At 38.5% G+C, this 24,103-nt stretch overlaps 1 protein-coding gene across 2 annotated transcripts in view; it reads right to left on the reverse strand.

Moving 5' to 3' along the window:
* The window catches only part of klhl10 (kelch-like protein 10), a 91,460-nt gene that overhangs the window by 33,771 nt on the left and 33,586 nt on the right, over positions 1-24,103 (reverse strand). For both annotated transcript variants that reach the window (XM_067153651.2, XM_067153652.2), the window contains exon 5: positions 6,475-6,644. In XM_067153651.2, coding sequence (XP_067009752.1) covers positions 6,475-6,644 — 170 coding nt within the window. The remainder of the gene's footprint in view (positions 1-6,474; positions 6,645-24,103) is intronic.

The following is a 24,103-nucleotide window of genomic DNA, read 5'->3' on the forward strand; positions in this document are numbered from 1 at the left end:
AACACGACCTAATACGTTGAAAGTCTGTTTCGATTACAATGCGGTCGTGAAAATTCAATTACCATGTGAAATATAATCAGAAATAATGCTTTCCCAAAGCTTACATGTAATGCATGTCGAACTTACTGGCTCGTAATTTTCAGCTTTATGTCTATCACAGGGGCTACTATAGTGTCTGCATGCCATATTACTGTAGAAGCAGCTGGGAGGGGTAGACATGACTCCTTACCTGCAGTTAAAGCAGCCTGTCTAAGGGAATGGAAATCTCAACAGAAAAGTTGGGGGAAGATATGGCAATCCACCCTTCTATTCTGCCAAAATATGATGTGTATCAATAGAAGGTTACTTCCAAAGAAATCGTTTGAATTTCGGAGGAAATTAAATATTATAGACAAGTTTGAACTTTTGTGATCATCTTAATGTGTGTGCTGCTCAGAGAAGTATTTAAATTATTAGAATTATCATAACCGTGTATTATATGGTATCTTTAAAACTTTCTAACACATGGGGACAGCACACTTCTGAAAGTACCCGGTACGTGACTTAGATCAAGGCCACCAGCGCTAGAGAAGTCTGCGAACTGTAATTTTTACACGACAATAGTCTTCACTTATGACTTGAATACGTCTTTAAACCGGGATGCTAGTTTGAAAAGTTGAGCTAGATGAAAATAGGGAAGATTTCAAAACTTTATCAAATGCGCGCAATAGGGCAAGATGTTACGCGTCCGCCAAAAATAGTGGTTCTGGAAAAAATTCAGCATCACGGCGACAATTGGAAGAATGGGCAGCTAGCGGTGGTGCCACTTACCAGTGCTGATATCCACAGAGAGAAAGACATGTGCGTAGGTGTTGAAAATATGTTCAACCGCGTGAAGGTATTGAACATATTGCTGTAAGGACACAAACATGACGTTATATTCTCGCATAATTTGGGGGTATTTGTATTAACCTTCAAAACTGATTTTTTCAACTTGCCCCATATTTAGGAATAGAGGGCCATGGGATCCGGGGAGCAGGAAGGGTATGCAAGGCAGTTCCACGAGAATCTCGTAAGTGTCGTTGCAGAAGAGTAAAACTCCCCCGTGGTTGTCGGCTGTAGGTCAACTTGCTGTATCCATTGTTGTTGCGGGACAAAACAGCAAAAATTTTGCACGAATGGAGTAATAATGAGGTATCTGTACACTAACTGGTCCAGCATCCTCGACAAAATAAGACCGGACAGGGGGCACATGTCGTGTCTTGGTGTCTGTATAAGGACATCGAACATTAGATAAACCACAACTCCAGAATTCGACACAATATGTCAAACTATAAGCACTTCGTGAACAGCAGATGAGCAAAAATGTTAGTGTCGTTTGTTTTTCCACATACCGTATTTTGAAACTGATCCTACAGTTAATTGAAACTATTCGCTCCCCATTCTCAAGAACGTATTCATAATTATTAAAAATTATCAAAGCCATCTTAGAAACCAGTGCTGATACGACTGTTTGTGAATAATAATAACAATAATAATAATAATAATAATAATAATAATAATAATAATAATAATAATAATAATAATAAATGACGTATTCGCGTTAAAAGGAAAACTTACGGCTGTGTCCCAACAAGTTTTTCCTCCTTACGGTCCATCTGATTGATCATTATCTCCCTTCGTCTCTGTATCAATTTTCACGCAAAAGTCGTAAGTACAGTAGTTTTCTTATGAAAAAATATTTGCCTTTTAGTGAAAAGTTTGCGTTTTTCGTTCAGAAGGAAACCATCCTTCATTGTCTGCTGAGCTAATATAACTCAGAAGTGTCCTCCAGTCAGAAAAGTAGGAGTGGTATAGGAGTATGACGTTTGTTGTTTTATTTATATTATTTCCTCTCCTGGTCAACAAATAAACACGCATTTTTTTCACCCGATATATTTAAAACAATCTAAGTTCACATGGAATACGTGTGACTTGTACTGAGCACGTCAAAATCAAAATCACTTTATTTGCAAATGAGGTGTCTACCTTGGTGGCAAATGGTACACTGAAATACATTATTATCAAGCACTAAATTGTAAATTAACAAGAGAAGAAGACATTTTCCTAGAATACAGTATTTCACAATTTCCACTAAGAATTTTTCTATTAAAAACACAGCTCATCCTTAATAAACTTATACCGAGCTCGATAGCTGCAGTCGCTTAAGTGCGGCCAGTATCCAGTAATCGGGAGATAGTGGGTTCGAACCCACTGTCGGCAGCCCTGAAGATGGTTTTCCGTGGTTTCCCATTTTCACACCAGGCCACGGCCGCTTCCTCCCCATTCTTAGGCCTTTCCTATCCCATCGTCGCCATAAGACATATCTGTGTCGGTACGACGTAAAGCAAATAGCAAATATATATATATTGTTTACAAAATTCTACTCATATCTTCTGTACTTAAAAACATAATCAATTCATATACAGTATGTGGAATTACTTCAAATAATACTATGCAACTGTTATAAAATTAAAATTTACATTGCATTTATTTTTATTTTTTACCCAATTTGGAACCTAACATGTATTTTTGCCACCGCTTTTCAGAGTTCCTGAAGGGCCTTCACAGCTACCGTAGCGGTCCCAAAGCCCTCGAAGTCCCCACTATACTTCACCTCTACAGGCAGTCCCCTGCTTCAGCTGTTCAATCACCATACACCAGGACATGGAATTAATTTATTCACAAAACTTCTTTATTTACAATAACATTCACAGGTCGAATGCCCTCTAACATTTCTTTTCTCTGTTGCTGTTTATTCTTTTCTTGAATATATGTACAGATTTTTTAAAAGGATCAAACACTACCCCTGGTAAACTGTTCCACTCCTTCACGCCCTTCCCAATGAATGAAAATCTACCCCAATCGCTTCTGCTAAGATCTCTTCTAATTTTATACTTGTGGTCAGCCCAGCCGATGTAATTATTTTCCAACTGAAGCCTCTTAAGGATTTCTCCCCATGCTTCCTCTCCTTTATAGGCTCTATATAACCCTGTAAGTCTAGTTTTCTCCCTTCTCTTACTTAAAGTTTCCCACCCAAGTTTCTCTAATATTTCTGATACACTACTTTTTCTCCTGAATTCCCCTGTTAAAAACCTTGCTGCTTTCCTCTGCACGCCATCTATTTCTTTTATTAGGTATTTCTGGCGAGAATCGCAAACACTGTTTGCATATTCCAATAATGGACGAACCATACTTAAGTAATTTTTCTCTTTTAATCGTTTGTTGCATCCTTTAAGTAGCCTCATTATGAGATGTCATCAACAGCTTGAGGCTCTCATTCCCCCCACAATATTCAATAAGAAGCAGTAAAACTTTCCACATGGTCCAAATGGCATCTCCTTAACACAAAACCATAATATGGAATGAAGGAAGCGTCTATGTTGTTAATGTTAATGGCATATGAGAGGCGCGGTACAGGTGACGCCCATGGTGAGGATGGAGCCTTACCTATTAAGAAATCTACATCCAGTCTCCGAGCCAGAGGAATTAACCCCGATTCAGCTAGAATACGAACGCGGAACCCCTTGGACCAAATATCAGCATGCTAAGCAGTTAGCCACGAAACCGTCACTATGCTGCTGGAAAATTGTTTTTAAAATTCCAGATGAAAAATGCTTGTTTTAATGTAAAATGATTTCTAGGCACAAATATCTCATAAAAGGCCTATAGAGCCAAAATAAACTTTATACATACTAAACATGTTCCTAAATCCACACTGTATATAAGAGATTTTATTAATTTCGTATTAATTAATAATTTTAAAATATTTACCTTTGATTATGTACCTTTATTTCATATCTTATTAGATTTAATTAGAGCTGTTATCAAAATATACGGTAGTTCACTTAACATGTATATACAAGCACTGTGGATACTTACAATTAATATTATATCTATAAATTCATGCTGCATGTTGAGAAAAAAATCGCCTGAAATTTATAAATACTTTTTCAGCAACAGAGATGCAAACATCATTTCTTAATTTTAGCTTCAGGAAATACTTTTGGTGCATGTGCAACGTTTCACTACTTTCCGTTCGATATTGCGGGAGAATGGAAACTTCAAGCTAACATTAATTTCAAATCACATCTCTTCCATGTGTCCTTTAGTGGATGATTCTTTTGTTACAGCTATTCTAGACGCTGAGCACAAAGGCCATATAAAATGAAGAACTGAAGAAATTTCCGGCGAGAAATCACCAAAAATGTCGATAACTTCAAAAATTAACATTTCAATTTTCGTCAATTGTATAAAAAATGTACCTAATAATCTCACGTGGTTAATCGTCTAGAAATCTTTTGATTTTAAGAGGAGTGACGTGATTGCCTGGATATTTTATTTTTGTGGGTACTGAGCGTTTACGTTTGAAGAAACTTGAATAAGCAGTTATACAGACAATATCTTGTTTTACACTGCACAAAATACGCTATAATAATGTACATATAGACCAGATTTCAAGAAAATATCTCAAATAATTGCTGAGATATTGAATATTTTCTAAAGTGTAGCGTACGGAACCTCAACCCTTCATTTGGTAAGTTGCTCTCACGCAACACCATTTAATGCTCGTGTTTTTGTGTCTATCTCAAGCAACATGCAACTTACTGCACAACGTAAATATAACTTATAAGTTATTGGCAATACCCTTTAAAAGATTTTTTAATTTCCCTTTATTGTGATAGTCTAGAACTTGCCAAATAAAGGGTTAAGCTCTAATGCTGATCAGTTCACCTACTCTGTAATGACACAAGAAACCATCGACACCACACACAACAGTGTGCTGTTGATCTCATTGCCTAAGGCTATATTGCATTATGTTATAAAGTAATTTTGCATCATCTGACAAGATTAAACTTTTTTATTTGTGCAATCAAACATTTCCTAGTACAGTTTTCAGTCAGCTGCGAAAGCGTTACGAGCCCCGGTTCCGTGCAACATATTTTCTGCGCAATGGAAGTTCGAACTGAGTCACACAGCCCCCACCCACCCCCGCCCTCAAGACTTATTTTCTGGTTTGTTAACGTCACCTTTATCTAGGGAACACTGTTATCTTATAACTGTGCATTTTCTCAGTTTCTTACGTAGTTATTTTAACAATAACATACAAATGGTTTTAAAGTATCAACATCCTGACCGATATTTGGCTGGGCGTCCAATACAGCGACTTCCTCTGGGCTGGAAACGTAAGATCTGCTTCCGAATTTTTCTATGTAGTCCTTCGAGTTCTTCTGGTTTCTTCCTAGCCTTCTACTTTAAATTTGTTATCACTTCCTCGTTGCTACCTCGGTTCCTGCTGTACGTTCTCTACAGCGGTTATTCTGGTTTAGTCTCTTTCCTGACAGTCTCTGCTTCACTCCCGTACAATGGCCTGTAAATGTGTATTCTTGTGTTTCCCTGGACTAAAGACAATCTCGTGACTAAATTTATAGTGTCCATGGTTTTGTTAACTTTTGCAATGTTACCGATATATGTTGCTGTCAAATTATATGGTGTAGTCGAGATAATTGATGAAGTTATTTCGTTCTGCTGGGCTATTATTAGGTATAATTTTACAGGGAACTGTTTCGTTGCGATTGAAAGGTGATGATTATTGTTTTAAGGGGAACTACAACTAGGCAACCATCCTCTATATAACACTAATCAGAGAGAAAATGAAGGTATCGGCCAAAGAAGAACAAGGGCCACGAAGGGCGTGAAAATGAAAGAAACCCTAAGCCTCGATATCTAATACCGTTGGAGTAGGAAATGAACAAGAGTTAACCAAGAGAGGTCGGATAGGATAGATGAAAGTGGGCAGAGAGTTGTAACTCACCCCCTGAACTAACAAATACTACCCAGTCAGCAGCACACAGCATCCTATCAAGGTGTATTATGTTACTGTTAGTGAAGAAGCCTTTAAGAGCGTTCGTGTAGATTATGAGGACAGGCCGCACCTCTGCTGACAGTGTTGTTAACTCTTACTGCGACTTCATTGTGTATAATTTTGCATGTTGTTTCGAATTATGGACTATGAAATTCAAAAAAAAATGTATGTATGTTATTGCTTAAATAACAACGTAACAAACTCGGACTCAAATATTGCAGATTTCTATATGAATAAGCTCAATGCACAAAGTGGCCTCGAAATGCAGAGTATTCTGGTTTGTTCTGGTTGGAACCCTCGACGTACTTGACATCTCACATTTCCATTCTTCTTTTCTTACAATATGTTGATAATTTGTGTCTTCAATCACAGTAAGAAAGGAGCTGATAATCTAGCACATTTACCTACCCCCACCTCCAAATTAATAATAATTTTCTGTCCTACATAAGAAATAGCAACTTCTGCCCAAAATGATCTGTACTGATTTAAGAAACTGCACCAGCCACTCAAGTTGGAAGTATCGATAGTTTCTTCTATCGCTATCTATACTGAGTCAGATGGACGCACAAAGGGTGCTAACCTGATCTCACCTTCGCGCGTTCATAGGCGCCACCTCCCGCCATGTCTTATTGACAGCGTTGAAGCACCGGCACGAGTTGAAGTAGTCCATGCCGTCGAAGCCTCCGATCACGTAGATGTTAAATCCCACCACCGCAGTGCCGTGGTAGGCTCTCGGCCCCATAGGATCCACCTCCTCGACCTGCAACATGCGTCCTTAAATCTGCATATAGCATGATAGTCTGCAGCAAACACGTGTTATTGTTTTAAAATTAGACATCGTACGTTCTCACAACACAGCCAGGGTATGTCTAGCATTTTAGTGAAGTAAAGGGATAGCATTTGAACTTAGAACCAGCAAAGTCGTTTTTCCTTGTCGACGACACGACAGCCATGTGCCGAGACGCACGAGCAGCTGTCCTGGCCGTGGATGCAAGGCAGGCTTGCTAGTGAGTGCATGCCTATCGAAAGATATTTTTATGAGATATTTTCTATTCTGTGTTGTGTATTAAATCACGAAGTGCATTATGGCTCATCATATGTTTATTTCTGCTCGAAGTGTATTTACTTTTGTTTTATATGTGTTAATTCAGTCAGCCCGTCAAGTTCAAATATGATTTAAAGGAAGATTCACTTGTATACAATTTTCGTGGCATACAACAATCCATACTATTTACAATAGTCCTAATTCACAAGATTCCACATTACGAGACAAATCCTCGCAGCGTAGAAGAACTAAATCAAAATATCCGCTAGGGAATTACACAACGCGAACTACAGAGATTGATCGTCACCGTGAGAGCTAATTCATTTTCCCTATAAGGGGAAGATGTTCAGAAAAGCCACTTGTGTCAAGAGCATTAAGAGACTTGAAGGTGTTCAGCCTCTCTGCTATCGAACGTTTCCCAGGATATGCTACGATGAGGCCATTCTCGCATACTGGACTGAATACCAGGCACTTCCTATTTGGCTGACAATCTTGTTGTTTTCAGATCATTTCGGAAAGTAGAATCCGGGATAGATAAATGTCCCAGTGAATTGTCCAAGTATTATAGGAACAACTACCTTTAGACAAATCCTAGCAAAATACAAGTTACACCTTTTTTCTGCATAATCATGCTGCAAATCACAAACTTAACATCATTTGGGAAGTAAGGCAATTTATGCTCACTCCTATTGTCAAATACCTTGGAGTTGAGCTTGATCAGTTTATTCCTATCAAAACACATTGCATTCTAACAGTATGAATATCAGAACCAGGAATAGTTTACTACGCATGCGAACAGGTTCACGGGAACACATCCACCAACTGTACGAACTATAACCATGGCAATTTATTTCTAAACAGTTGGGCATACTTGTCCTTAGTGGATCAAATCTGCTAACTCCAAGAAAGTGGACGCTGCTCTGAACGATACCTGCTGTGTGGTTTCTGGCTGCCTCAAACGAACAAAACGTCGAAAAGTTATACCAAGCTTGTGGCATAGCTCTACCTAGGATCCGATGGCAAGTAGCAGCTGAAACTCAAACAAGAAGTGGATGTTCGTCATCCACTCCATGTCCATGAAACAGTACAACGACGTCGCATGTCACGGAGGAGTTCCATTAATAACATCAAGGCAGCTGCAGGCACACCATGTGTTCTTAGGAACCAATACTGGTAGCAACAGTCCACACTATCCGGGTGGAATCGGCCAACAGAAGGAAATCGCGCGCATATTTCACAACCTTAACCTGTCTGGAAGACCCTAACCAGGATAAGAGCTGAAATGCCTAGAACCAAGGCTACACTCAACATTTGTGTTTATACACAGAATGCTCAATGTGACTGAGGTGCAATTCAAGATATTCGCTGACCAACCTGCCCTATGGGAAGTCAACTCGAAGACACATTCACAGTCAGTGATAAAGCTGCTTCACACTGTAGGATATTTAGACAGGATCATCATCAGCAGCGAGTGATGAATAGTTTATTAAATAGGTTTCAAAATGTGCTGACAATGAAAGCAGGCAGTTTCAGCATCTCCTTTCATAACGTTGGTAAGTAACAAACTTCTTGAAATAGTTCATGATGCTGTTGTATGGTGGCTGAACTTCAAGAACTGTCGCACTCGCCGATAAGAAGAATACCGCGTGGTCGGGCTTTAATGCAAATAGTCTCACTATATTAGCAAATACACAAATCCTAAACGAGCTTATGATAGAACTGTCCAAAGCTGAAACAAACTCGCAATTCTCCAAGGCTTTTTCTGTTGCAGAGATCTCAGCTGCTTGAAAGAAACAAAATCGGGGAAAGCAGCAGGCTTGGATGGTATCCATCCCGAATTTCTGAAGCACAGTGTTCCTAGAACTATGGAATGGTTTGCTAAATTCTTAGTGACATCCTAATGAAAAAAGGCTCCCACCTCTTCTTAAAAGAACTAAAGTAGTTGCTGTTGTGAAGCCTGGGAAAAGTGGCTGCAATGCGAAAGATTATCGACCTATTGCTCTACCGAGTATCTGCTACAAACTAAAAGAGGGATTGATCTATAACAGAATCTCAGCTATAGTACTTCACCACATTCCAGTTGAATAAGCACGATTCAGACCTAACAGGAGCTGTCACGATCAGATTCTGGCACTAACCAGCCATATTGAGCAGGGCTTTCAAGAAAAATGAAAACGGTTGCTGTGTTTGTGGATTTTTCATCAGCCTATGATAGAGTCTGGCGAAAAGGGATGGTCCTGAAGTTACTGAAAATTATCCCTTGCAAGACCCTAGCTTCCTTGCTCAACAACGTGCTATGCAATCGCCTAATTCAAGTACACCTCAATGGAAACAGAAGCAAATCCTACAGATTAAATGATGGATTGCCGCAGAGTTCTGTTCTTGCTCCACTTCTCTTCAATCTCTACACGACAGATTTTTCCATCTACTGCGTGCCGAGAGTTTATATATGCTGATGACATAGCCCTAACAGCACAGTCCACAGACTTTGAGACCGCTGAAGCCATTCTCACACAAGATCTCCTAAAAATGGGTAGATACTTCAATACCTGGCGATTGAAACCCAATGTAAACAAAACAGAGATTAGTACCTTTCATCTAGACAACAGGTGAGCCCATTACATTCCACAATTTCAATTCAGAGGCCAACAGCTAAAATACTGTGCTCATCCAAAATACTTGGGTATTGTGCTGGATCGCTCTTTGACGTATAAAGAACACCTCTGCAGAACAGCAGCAAAGGTTAAAACACGTAACAACAACCTTCACGAACTCAATGGCACTAGTTGTGGAGCAAATGCGAATGTCCTCTTGCCCTAGTATACCCAGTTGCAGAATATTGCAGCCCTGTATGGATCAACAGCGCACACACAGCTGAATGATACCATGAGGGCAGTGTCTGGCACACTAAAATCCTCACCAGTTAAATGGCTGCCAGTATTAACTGACATCCATCCTCCTCACCCTCGAAGGCTAACTACTCTAAAGAAGGAATTGTTAAAATGTACTGTAAATACAGTCTTGCCGATTAATCATGACTGCAATCCTCAGAAGCATGGAAGATTAAAATCTCGACATCCATCATGGCAACTAGGAAAGAGGCTGGTCTAGTCACAGTTCAACATGAATAACGCCTGAAGGAAAGAGTGGGCTGCTTCAAACCCTGACCAGCTAGGGTTGATATCTGACCCTTGTAGGAAACTTGGTGGGTTCAACTTGCCAAGAAGAATCTGGGCTTCGTTGAACAGAGCGCGGACCGGTCTTGGAATATGAACTTTTGGCTCCACAAGTGGGGAAAATTTCCAGCCAACATTGCAACTGCGGTGACGTAGCTCAGGCAGTCCACAATGTTGTAATGATGTGCCCACTTCGGAGCTTCCAGGAAGGATACCACGATCTTCATGCGGCAAGTGAAGAGGCAGTGAATTGGCTAAATTCTATGGACATTAAATTATAAGTTATATTACCATCCGTTGATCCTTTGTCCGATTGTTGTTCTATCTACTTTAAGTATATATAGTTTTAAGTGCATATTATATATAGTTTCTCTGTGCCCTCTATACGCCATACGAAATAAATAAATAAGCAACATTTCGTAATCAGAAATGTTTACTCTTGAACCTCGTTGGATATCTTTACACTCTGAACTTTAACAAACACTCAAACTGTACTTCATTGATACATTCGTGTTTGTCAGATGATACGGTATGTAAAGCCCTGTTACCTCGTCACAGTGGGCATGTATTAGTCCGTTGGGTTTATTTTCTTTTATCAAACATCTGATAAAGCGAGCATTTTGGTAGGAATTATGGTTATTAGAGTGGTAGTGGTGGTTTTTGTTTTAAGAGGAAGTACAACTAGATAATCGCCCTATGAACAAATTAAGTGGGAAGCAATCGACCATTTGCATGGAGCGAAGATGGGAAATCACGGAAAATCATCTTCCGGGCTACCGACATCTCCCGAATGTGAGCTGATACCTACGTGACCCAAACGACGCAGCCACTTGCTCGGTTGTTCTTATTTATTCGATTGTCTGATTATCTTTAATATCGCTCGTCCATAATGACCATAAGGTGTCGTTTTAAAATGGTTTGAAAACAATCCGCGACACAGTTTCTAAATTTGTGGATTCGTTTCTAAATTAACCAGTCTGTAAAACAATACAAAACATGACTTCAGCAATAAACGTAAAGAAATGAATGTGATTTCTGGATGAATTGTTGCCGTTGAAGAAGGTTTGTGCATGTCATGGAACGTAACCATAGTTACGTATTGTGTTCGTTGTTAATTTGTACCAGTTAAGGATCTCATTTGCCTGAAACTGTGCTCTCCTAAAGGCGGTCCGGGCTGAGTGACTCATGCAGTTGAAGCGCTGGCGTTCTGACTCCAATTTGGCACGTTCGATCCTGGCTTAGTCCGGTGGTATTTGAAGGCGATCAGATACGTCAGCCTCGTGTTGGTAGATGTACTGGCACGTAAAAGAAATCCTTGGGACAAAATTCCGGCTTCTTCGAAGACAGTCAAATGTAGTTTGTGGGGCGTTAAAACAGTAAGATTATTATCCTAAAGCTGAAATCGTCATTTTCTATTCTTGGGATTTTATATTTAATACTTCAGGACAGAAAAACAGCGCAGCGACTGAGATGGCATGGACATATGCGACGCATGGGAGATAATATATTACCGAAACACATGTACGATCTAAAACTTGAAAACAAAAAACCACGAGGGCGACCAAGACTCAGGTACAAGGACATGGTAAAGATTGATATTGAACAGCGAGGACATACTTTGGAAAGCATCGAAGAAGGAGAGAAGTTCAGAGACCGAAACTGGTGGAGAAGCCTCGTTCGCCGACCCATCACTTAAGATGGGAGGACGTGGGATATCATAAACATGAAATCAGCATTACGAACAGAGAGGACATATTCAGTAATCTAAATGCACTATACGTTAACGTAGCTGAAAATATAAGGAAAGGTATTCCTGAAGATAAGCAAGTTCATGGCAGCACAACAGCTGAAAGTCAAACTAACAGTATTTTCATGTCTCCAACTGATGAATGTGAAGTGCTCAAAATTATCACTTCTCTAAAAAGTAAAAATACTTTACCAGAATATAAAATAACCAATTTCATGCTAAAAACCTGTGTTGGAAGTTTAGTGCCATCTAATGTGGAAATTATTAACCGTTCAATTCTAAGTGGAGAAATACCCCAATTACTCAAATGTGCCAGAATTGTACCTATCCTTAAATCAGGAGATAATAAGATCAATCCAATTACAGGCCAATTAGTATATTATCTGCAATTGGAAAACTCATAGAATTGGTAGTAAAAATTAGATTGGTAAATTTTCTGTGTAAAACTAATTACTTTTCCAATAACCAATATGGGTTTCTCCCAAATAGAGGAAATGATAATGCCGTATTTGATACAGTAATAGATATTCAAAAGACCTTAGGTGAAAATAAATTAGCAGCAAGGCTACTCATAGATCTTAAAAAAGCATTTGACCTGGTTGACCACAAAATACTTCTGAACAAGTTAAAAATAGCATGAATTAGGGGTATAGCACACAAATGGTTCCAAAAGTATTTACAAACCGAACACAATATGTGATGATTAATGATACTAAAAGTTCTAAGCATCAAACAAAAACTGGAGTACCGCAGGGCTCAGTACTAGGTCCTATTCTATGTTTGATTTATATTAATGACATACAATCTTTAACACTAAAAGGAAAATGTAAATTATTTGCCGATGGTATCTTAATAACATATAAAGGACTAAGTGAAACGCAAATTATAGAAGATATAAATTGTGACTTGAACAAGTTATCGGACTGGGCTTTATCTCAAAAAATGACCATAAATGTGACTAAAACAAAATACTTAATCTTTCATAAAACAGCTCATAAGATCACAGCGGCTAATACTGTTACCCTAAAGTGCAAAGTAATAGACTCAACACTTTCCTGGAAAAGCCATATTGATTATGTAATCAGCAAAATTACCCCTTTGATAGGAATATTGCACAGATTAAGATACAGTAATTTTTCTCATCAACAATTGAAGTTTATATATTATACAATGATCCACCCACATCTAACATACACAAGCTTTATTTGGGGAAGATGTAGGAAAGATTATATTAATAATTTGGAAATCCTACAAAAAAAGAGCCATCAAAATCATATATGGATTCCCCTTCCTCAAACCGTCGCATGAAGTTTTTTCAGAGTTAATTATTCTGCCATTCCATAAAAAAATTGCATTTTCATCATCAGTCATTATATATAAGCTAGACAGGAAATTAACCCACTCTACTGTTAACTTCTCCCATTTTAGTGAAATTCATATATATGAAACTAGAGGACCATTAAGAATATATTACTCTCACTCTAATTCAGTAACGTATGGAGTGAAAGACATAGAATCATCACTGCTTAGGGAAAAGAATATGTTGCCTCCTGTTATAAAGAACTCTAAATCGGTTATATGTTTTGAGACTGAAGGAATATTACTCTTATACAGATATCTTAATATAATCTCTTTATAACTTGCTTTAATTAATACAATAATATATTGTCCATATTTAATATATTATAGCCATGCAATATCATAATATACTTCTGAAAAACTATGATGCTAACATGTTAAAAAAAGCAATGTCTTAGTTATCCAAAAATGTACTTGTCACTTTACAGAAAAAGCTATTGTATATGGAATGTAATTATTGTGTCGCCTTAAGAAAAGTATGTACTGTATTGTCCCTATCACGAGCTAGAGGCTCATGGGACATTTTGTCACCAATAAATAAAATAATAATGAAATAATGTATGTATGTATGTATGTATGTATGTATGTATGTATGTATGTATGTATGTATGTATGTATGTATGTATGTATGTATGTATGTATGTATGTATGTATGTATGTATGTATGTATGTATGTATGTATGTATGTATGTATGTATGTATGTATGTATGTATGTATGTATGTACGTACTTGCCAAGAGTAAGGTCTCTGGGAAGAACTACTTATGGCAGAGTTAAATTTCAATTCATTCCAACAATATTCCTTGTAGATGAACGTTAATTAAAGTACCTTAGTTGGAAGCAAAGTTATGATTTAATTTTGTAGAGCATGCGAAGATGTTTATCATGTTTGCAACCCTGCATCTCTTTAGTATAGGTCAGTTGTTTTATGAAATACAATTTATAGTGACTATTTGCTCCTCGTGTTTTTAACGGTTTTTAGTGTTTTTAATCTATCCGGTTATTTTCATATTTCGCCAACGAGATATGAAGGGAGCTAATAACTGTCGAAATTCTTCGAATGAAAAAGAGATTTTCAGATTATGTGAAAAATCATATAAATCGATAAATACACATATTAATAAGGCACATCCAGAAGTACATAGCCAGATATTAACTGAACGTTATATCGTTAAAGATAATGCAAATGATGACTTTGCCGACATAGAGATTAATATAGGAATTGGTGCTGTTACTACTACTACTACTACTACTGCCGTGCAGTCGATAGTTCCGTTAATTTAATAAAAATCATGGGAGGCGAGAATGCATAAAGTAATAACAGACCAAACACCAGAGCAAATAAATTATATTTTTTCACACTTCGATGAATACATCACCCTGACCACAACACCCGGCGGAACCTACGTAAAAAAGGGATCGGTAATCGTGCTTTCACTCACTATCAAAGCTCTAATCCTGCAAAAAGATCTAAAATAGAGAAAGAGAAGAAAATACAGAAATATGCATACACGTAAAAGGAAGGAGTTGTACGACGCATAATGAATAACGAATCACATCCTAATTATCCAGCACCTTTAAATGATGTCGATGGATATTTCTCAGAATTATTTGGGCCTACTAATGATATGACATCTTTGGACTCCTCTTTTCAAACAAACAATGGCGTTGCTAATACGCTAATGTTATCGGAGGAGTATGTTAAGGGAGCCCTTTCTGGTATGCGTATGGATACTTCTCCCGATCCTGATAAAATTTCAGTGAGAATTTTAAAGCATTTGAAAGCAGAAAAATTCATCGCATCATTAGTGTCTGCGATGATCCGTTTTGTAGTAGTTCCTACAGAACTTAAGGGGAAAAACATTTCTTATATTCAAAGGTGGTAACCCACTTGACCTAAAAAACTGGAGGCCTCAGTTATTTTCTCAGTTATTAGAAGAAGAAGAATTGAACGTGGGTTAGATAAGATGCTTCGCAGTCTCATAAGCTTTTCTTGCCTTCCGAAAGTGTTTGTCTCTTCACCAGGAACACACATAAACACTTCGCTGATTAATCGCTGCCTCAGAACGGCTAAGGCAAAGAAACAGGTATGTTGCGTGTCATTCATAGATGTAACGAAAGCCTTCGATTCAGTAGGACACGAACATATTAGCAGATATTTCTCTTCCTGTGATATGCCTGAGAAATTAAGAATTTTAATTGTGAAATTACCAATCGACAGCCGCATCCAAATCGAAATAGGTCCTAACAAAGGCAATACCATTAAATAGGCGGGATTTACGCAGGGCAGCCCTCTGACGCCAACTCTTTTTAACCTAGAAATAGACGGAATAATTACGGAGCTTACTGACCACGAGATTTCTGATGTACCGTATATAGATTTTCAGTACTAGATGGTTTAAGCAAGTTGACTTGCTTTTGTGGATTAACTAGCTCTGATATGATATAATAAAACCAGCATAAGCTACCTCATTAAACTTGCGGAAAGCTCTTTGGCATCCATTGGTCTAAAACAAACGCAGCAAAGAATAAATTAATTTGTCTCGAAAACGGTAATCTTGCACCAACCAAAATTGCCACTGCGGATGGTTTTATTATACATTCTTTGACAAATACTGACGAAGGCATCAGATATCTTGGCGTTAACTTTAGTGATGAAATTGTCTTCGATGAAGCTGCAGTCATAAAGGATCTGAATATAAACATCAACAAATCATGCAGTTTACCTTTGCTGAAACCTGATCAGAAACTCGCCATCATAAATCAGTATATTTGGCCAAGTCTCATATATCCCCTGCACTGTGCACCGTTAGTAAAGATTAAAAGTAGCTTTCTAGATGGTTTAGGTAAGTTACTGAGAGGAGCTGTGAAGAAAACCATTGGGCTTCCTCACGACTGCCCAGATGAACAAGAAATTGCCGCGGACTGGGTCTTGTGAAAACTAAATGGGAGGCTTCCTTACAACATTTCAACACCTGTAACCGTCTGCTTCGAGTCAAAAATGCCCACCTCCACTCTGTCAGAGACTTTCGGAGTGAGAGGAGTCTGTCCTTGGCATTTTAAATATCAACGAAGCTGATAACAACTGGACTGGCGGGCGATTAAGAAAAGTCTTAAGGGAGAAAGACTTTCTTACATTGGCTACTCATTCCTTGAGAGGAAAGGGTGTCTCAGTATAGGCTGACCTACCCAAAGCTAACTTTTGGTGAATAATCGCAATGGTTTATTGTCTTCGTAGTGGACAAGCACCCTTAAAATGTCGTCCAACATCTCGGCGATTCGAGCAGTCCCTGGAGGGTGCACAAGTACAACCTGCTGCCATCATCCTGACTGCGGAGCACACGTGGTTGGTATCTATCCCAGGGGAGCACTGCCAGCTCTAGCTTCAGCATTAAGGAGAATGAAGTGGCAAGTTTCGTCCAAAAATGCACACTGCTTTAGTACTGGATCCCACCATTTGTTCTGAAAGGGCACTGAGCACGTGATTGAGGTTGATGGAGAAAACAAAGATATTTATGAGCCATGCCTGCCATATTTAAGCAAATATTACAACATCCAATTTGAGCGTTGGTCAGTTAAAGGATTGCTTTTTTGGTAGCAGTGGAGGTACTTCAAAATACACCTGGAATGTCTTAAAAGGGTTAGATATCCCCAAAAAATGTACTCAACATCATGATAGGCATTATCAACGACTAATTAAGATCTGTAGCACCACATTTATGTTTCATAATTGTCAATGTAGGCAACTCGGTGTGATAATTCCCTATGGATGTGTTGCATTCCGTAAAGTCCAAGCAGTTTTTTTATTTGTGCATACGAATAGCTTTTCCGAGTTGTAACATTACATTTACTAGTAGGATCCTTGTGGTCACACACAGCACGTGCTCTTTTAAAACCAATGAAGACAGCATGCAGTTTTTCTTTAGGCCTTGACACTATGTCACTTTGGAGGCACTGGACAACTTTGTTCAGGCAAATGAGCATAAACCAGCTTGCTGTTTGTCCCAAATAGTGCGTACTCGAGCGCAAATCTCTAGAATTATTAGAGTCCTCAGTGTCTCCTTTTGCCTTGTAAAGGAATTTTACCGTAGATTATATCCATGCTTATAACAGTCGTTCGTGAAATTCTGGTTACAGCAGCTGAGAATTTCTGGATATAAACAGGTTACAGTATGAGAAATAAAATAATCGACAGTAATTCTTCAAAGAAATCCACACACATTATTAAATAAATTCTCTGGTATGAGACCATCTGTGTTTGTAAGGGATGGCCTCGAAAAGCAACCCGACGGATTTTCATGCAGTTTTAACCGTGGCGATGGTGGGCGTGGTCATTACTGTTTTAAGAGGAAATACAACTAAGCAACCTTCCTCTATATAACACTAATCAGAGAGAAAAATGGAAGGGATCCGACACTTCGAAAAATGAGTAAGGTTTGGATGTGCAGGAGCCGAGCAGAGCAGTGGCGACGAAATCAAGAAACAACGGCCAAGCTAGCACTTTCTTGACTTACATTGCCTAAACAATATTCTTGAGCACAAAAAGCTCTAAGAAATAGTCCGTGATGGTATATAGGTCTACCTACCGCTACCTCAATAATTTTTCTTATGTTACTGTTTGAGGGAAAAAAGAACAACCTAAAATCTAAGAAATCATAGTTTGAGATTAATCACTTAATGGTTAAATTGCTTATTCACCTCAATACTCTTATTAAGATAAAAATACTATTTATACTATGTAACTTACAAAACTGGTTTAAATACAGCATGGGGCGAGCTAACAGGAACAACACTAGCGTCGTCTACAAGGAAATCTTGTCACCATAAAGTCAAGACTGCTCCCGTGTGAAAATGGTGCGAAGCCATGAACACCCTTGAAGGAGTGGAAGATGTAGGCTTCCTAGACACTAAGTGGTTAGCTGTCCTTGCTCCTAGTAATTAACCTGGTACACATTTCTGATGCAGGCGGACCAGATGCCACCCCAAACTGAAAATCTCGTTTCTTAAACTTTTAATCTTCCTAGCGGAGAATCGAACCCACGTCGGCTACGCAGTCCCGCGCGTTGTTAATAGTGCTAATAAAGTGCTGCAATAGGAATGATTTTCTATAATATATTTCTTGATAAACACAATAGATAATAAGAAGAGTGCGATATCAGCACACATGGCCTCTTCAGCAAATAGGCCGAACATCAATAACATCATTGTACAGGACAGTGAATGTAGCTATAATGGTGTGATGTGACGCCTCGAGCAGGTCCTTCTAGCTGACGCCATTGGGCAACCTGCGTGCCAGGTTGTGCTATGATGAAGGGTAATATAGTAGAAAGAGTGAAATGCGGTGTTGGCACATAGCCTACTCCTATTGAATAATATCAAAGAATGTGCTCAAGGCTTAACGTCTCCATCCGACGGAAGAATCACCATCAATAGCGTCATATGTCCTCACTCCATAGGAACATTGCGGAGGGGTTTTGAAATAAATCCAGGATTTTGGAACGCAGTCTGGTGATTAGAAATTGAATACCACCACCTCTGCTACGCTGCCCGCCAACATTATGTTGGTGATTTTTTAACAATGGGATTCGAACCGGCTAACCACGGTGTCAGACCATAGCGACATGATGCCTTAAAGATCGGGCGACCGGGCGAGTTGGCCGTGCGCGTAGAGGCGCGCGGCTGTGAGCTTGCATCCGGGAGATAGTAGGTTCGAATCCCACTATCGGCAGCCCTGAAAATGGTTTTCCGCGGTTTCCCATTTTCACACCAGGCAAATGCTGGGGCTGTACCTTAATCAAGGCCACGGCCGCTTCCTTCCAACTCCTAGGCCTTTCCTATCCCATCGTCGCCATAAGACCTATCTGTGTCAGTGCGACGTAAAGCCCCTAGCAAAAAAAAAAGATCGGGCGACGTACATTTATTTATTTATTTATTTATTTATTTATTTATTTATTTATTTATTTATTTATTTATTTATTTATTTATTTATTTATTTATTTATTTATTTATTTATTTATTTGTGAAATATGAATACAATCAAACTGATAGTTTTAAGAAAGGACAATAGAGAAACTTATGCCAGTATAATGATAGGAAGCATAAAACTAGAACAGGTGAAAATATGTTATTTATAGGAGATGCACTAATGAAATCAGCTGGATAATAAAAATAAATAAGGAATTTAGTACATAAGTATGCAGACTGAGCCATGAGTTTAGCCTCACCGATTGTATAAATCTACCGCGGAATTTCTACTGTGATGTTTTCCGTTTTCTAGTAACTGAACTGTCATACCAGATGTATCTAGTGTCTATTTATTAGCGCAAGGTCTGTCTAGGGAGGTCAAGTCACGAATGCTTCTTATGGAGCCGCCATATTGGATCTTTAAGCGAGCGTAACCAAAGGCAAGTGCATTTGAATTTAGAGGATTTCGGTGCCGTACATTGAAATAAAAACAGAACATCAACTTTTTTTCGTAAAGAATTTAACTGGGCATGTACTGTTCATGTATATATAACTGTATAACACTTAAATGATATTAATTACATTCACAGCTATTTGAATAGGAAGATAATTAGCAGAGCCTGAAATTCTTTTTTTTTTCCTTTTTTTTTTTTTTAGAAACAAGAATCAACAGGAAAGCTCATGTCCTACTCTTTTATTTCTTTACAACTAGGTCTTACTGTGTTTCCTATTAACATCATCTGTCAAATACGTAATCTTATTGACAGAAACATAGAAATCTGTACAGTACCTGTGTCATATTATTATTAACGGTACATGAAATACTGAACTTGAAGTACTATACTTAAAGTACTAAGAGACAGTTGTAATAAATTACCTTCAGCGTTTTCTTTATTAAGAAAGCAATTACCGATACTGCGTTTCTAAGGGGTTACCCCAGTGTGTTGACGATCACTGAATGCCTCTTGAGTTGAGTGCATTAAATGATGTATGGTACCGGTAACTGTTGTTATCCATTCATGTGGTATTTCTTTGGGTTCTAAGGCAAAAATACTCTGCACATGTGCAACAAGAGTGATGTTCTTAGCTACTCTTAACTAGTTTATTGATAACCCATGCAGCTTATCGATGGCTTACTTCTAAAACCTCGTATCTCCCAATACACTCCCTATCCATTTTCTTCCTTAAGACTGGTCACGCCTCCCAGCCACATATGGATGTACAGTCCATCAGAACCATTTTCGTTCTGTTCATTTTACTATGCTGATGTGTAAAGGAAAATGAACCTCAAATACATTAAACTGTAGGAGTGCTTAAATTCGCCATTAAAACAACGTCCCTACAATACGGTATGATAAGGTCCATTTTCCTTTACACGGTTGCACAGGAAAATGAACACTCCGGAAAAGGTTTTGATGGAGTGCATATATATATGTGACTGGGAGGCGTGACCAGTCTTAAGGAATATAATGGGTAGGAAGAGCATTGTAACATACGAGGTTTTAGAAGTAAGCCGACGTTATATAGTACCAAGTGGTGGTGGTGATTGTTGTTTTAAGAGGAAGTACAACTGGGCAACCATCGTCTATAAACACTGATCAGAAGAAAACAAAGGGAAGGGGTCCAACACTTCGAAAAATGAAGGTATCGGCAAAAGAAAGATAAAGGCCACAAAGTGCGTGGAAATGAAAACTTCCTAGGCCTCGAATGCGCTAATGCCGTCGCGGTCGGGAAAGAATAAGTGTTGACCAGGGGAAGACGGATGGGATAGAATAGGTGAGAGCCAAACACAAGTGAAAGCAATGTCAAGACTCAGCTAAGGGCCTCGTAGTCACAACCCAGATTGATTCCCCTGTGGGCGAGGGCAATAGAATAACACCCACGGTATCCCCTACCCGTCATAAGAGGTGGCTGAAAGGGGCGTCAGGAGCTCCTAACTAGGGAGCGTGGGTTGGCGACCACGGGGCTCTCAACTGAGTCCTAACGTTCATGCATATAATAATAATAATAATAATAATAATAATAATAATAATAATAATAATAATAATAATAATAATAATAATAATAATAATAATAATAGTGGTTAAGAAAATTACAGCCATTGGTAGACACGATTCCTTAAGAAATAGAAATTCAGTCACTATTAAGTTGAGTTAACCTAGGTTAGACTTTTTAGGGATTACATTAGGATATTATGTTAGGCTACGGTACGTTAAATTACAGTAGTTGGTTAGTGCGAGTGTTGTGATCTTTAAGTATTTGTCCAGCCAGATAATGTACTCCATAGAGCATTTAAGGTGAATGAAATATAGCTGTAAATAATAACTACAGTACCGTAAAAGACTGCTATTAACAATTATTGTTGTAATGATGACAAGCTGGACACAAATTGTTGGTTTGAAGAGATAGGCCAGCGAAATTAACCAATTACGATTAAAATTCCTGACCTTGCCGGAAATCGAACCCGGGACCGCTATGACCAAAAGGCAAGCACGCTAATCATTGGAGCCGGACGCATGAAAAGGAAATTTTCATAAACAACAATACTACTATTACACATTTCCTGTTACTTTTCTTGCTTGTTTTGAAAGACAGTTCCCTTTCTTTGGGAGGTTTCCTATCATATGTCAAAGACTTGGGTGGATTAGCGACGTTGAAAATTGTTGGGATGGAATTCCACTTGAGTAGTTTCCGTCCATCTGCCCTCTTTAGTTCAAATTGCGATTCTTCAAAATTGAAGGGTCGGGGGAAAAAACCAGGCAAGTCACTTTTTCATCGAAATTGAGATATTGTTACAGTCCGCTTCAGAGTGATCATACGCATCTATTGAGAGGTCGGAAATGGGAAAAAAAGCAGGCAAGTCAGGAGAAATTAGCACTCAAAGTTTCGCTGTTAGGGGAAAGAAATAGGGAATTCAAGCACAAAAGTTGCTTTTTCTCAAGTTGTACAAATATTGACTCTCCTGTTTTTTTCCCCTGACCCTTCAATTATGCTAGAAGAAAATACATAATAAGGCCTATAAATATAAAACATCGTTCATACAAACATATTACTGTATTATTCAGGAATAATACGAGTGTACAAGTTCACAAAACAGCGCACAAGACGGAATTATCTGTAGATTACCATTTGTCATGCCTACAGTTTTGTACCCACTGAGCTCTCCTTTGCTTAACTTTCGGGAAGCGAAACACTCTAATTCCGTCAGTTGTCTTATTTTGACAATTTGGAGCGGCACAGTATCCCATTTTCTTTCAAAATACAAGTAATAACTCACATCATTACATCGTGCACGCCCACATAACAACGATATTTGAGACCCAATATGGCCGCCACCGCAAAGGATTGTGGTAGCGTGACCAGACCTCCCTAGACAGACCTTGATTAGCGAAGCGTAGTGTTTAGAAATTCTAACTTCTATCGAGAAAGTTATTGCTTCCCGATTGGTAATTTAATCTGCCTTAAATTATTTTGCTGTTACCATCCCTGTAATTAAATTAATCCACCAAGCATACGGCTTGACACTTAAATCCTATCCTCCGTTCACGATTCCTGCCGCTTATTCTTTCTGGAAATCTGAGTTTCTCTGCGATCGCTGAGTGTGCTGGAGGTGAGGAACCGGCAAGCCGGCATGAGGAAGCATTTTTAGCAAGGCACTGTACATGTGAATTCTCTGCGTGTCATCATTCGGAAGATTCCTACGAACCCCTTTAGCATGCAAATGTCAGGATTAGGCTTCTTAAATTAAAATTTAGGATTTTTCACGTTTCTAACTTAAATTAAATGTAGGTTTCTTTGCCGTTCTTTGGACTAAAATTGTTTTCCCTAATGGGAACTTGTAAAATGTAAGGAATCTCCAAAGGGTACCCTCGTTCACTTTTTTCGTACTTCGTTTTTGGTGAATAAGTTTTCTCTAGCCTTCTAAAATGTATTATTATCTGTTCAGCCTTTACATTTTCTACAACTTAGTCGCCTTGTAGCATGGCTTAGCCTCTGTTACAGCGCGCCTTGTGACCCATTAGGTATTGTACAGATTAAATTATTCTCTGAAGTGCTTGATATCCGCCTCCGGTCTCATTTTGGTTCTCGACATTTTCTAATTAACCGTCAATTATGATTTTTCTGATTATGACCATGTATTATGGGCCTGCCGCCCCTGTTTGTTGTGGATTTACGATCCTTTTGTTTGTAGCTCTCCTAACAAAGTGGTACCAAATGTGGTAATTTACTCTGTGGGTAAGATGCCTCTTATGCTTCAAGAGTCTGTACTGTCAGACAATTTAATTAACGTGATCAGGTCCACATAAAAGGGTGTTTGTAAAAACAGTTGTAACTTGTATTCTAGGGTTTGGAAAACCGTATGATGTAAAATTTTTGCAGAAGCTACGGCTTCTTTTTGGTATCGAGTGTACTTATTAAATTCTGTACAGGCTAGCCTCCTTTTCAAAATGTAATATCTAAAAGACTTCCAAAGTCAAAAATATTTGACTGTCATTTGAAAAGGAAGTCTCCTCCCCTTGAAAATGAAACGTTTCTGAGTTTTCGTTCTCACCAATTATAATTTATCCTGAACTTCTGAGCTCCCTTTTTTGTAAATTATTCAGAGCTGAAGAGTTCTCTTACCGTGAACATTTTGAGATTATAAAGTACATAATTGTAGAGATTACTGAGCATGAATGCTCCTGAGCCTTCTACTCTCTCTTCTACTCTGTTAACTTGTTGTAGTTGTGTTTAATTGTTATCCTTTTTTTAAGAAAGAATATAATGTTTTCTCATATTTTGTTAGTTAAACTCTGATTAATGCTTTGCGCAGCCATTAAAACCTCACGCTTCTTTCCCTGTGCGAACCATTGAAATGACCGTAACACAGACGTGTAGACAAAATTAGCAAAAAATAGCTAAAACTTTCGTTTGGAGCACGTTACTGT

This window comes from Anabrus simplex, chromosome 9, assembly GCF_040414725.1.
Source record: "Anabrus simplex isolate iqAnaSimp1 chromosome 9, ASM4041472v1, whole genome shotgun sequence".
Lineage (NCBI taxonomy): Eukaryota > Metazoa > Arthropoda > Insecta > Orthoptera > Tettigoniidae > Anabrus > Anabrus simplex.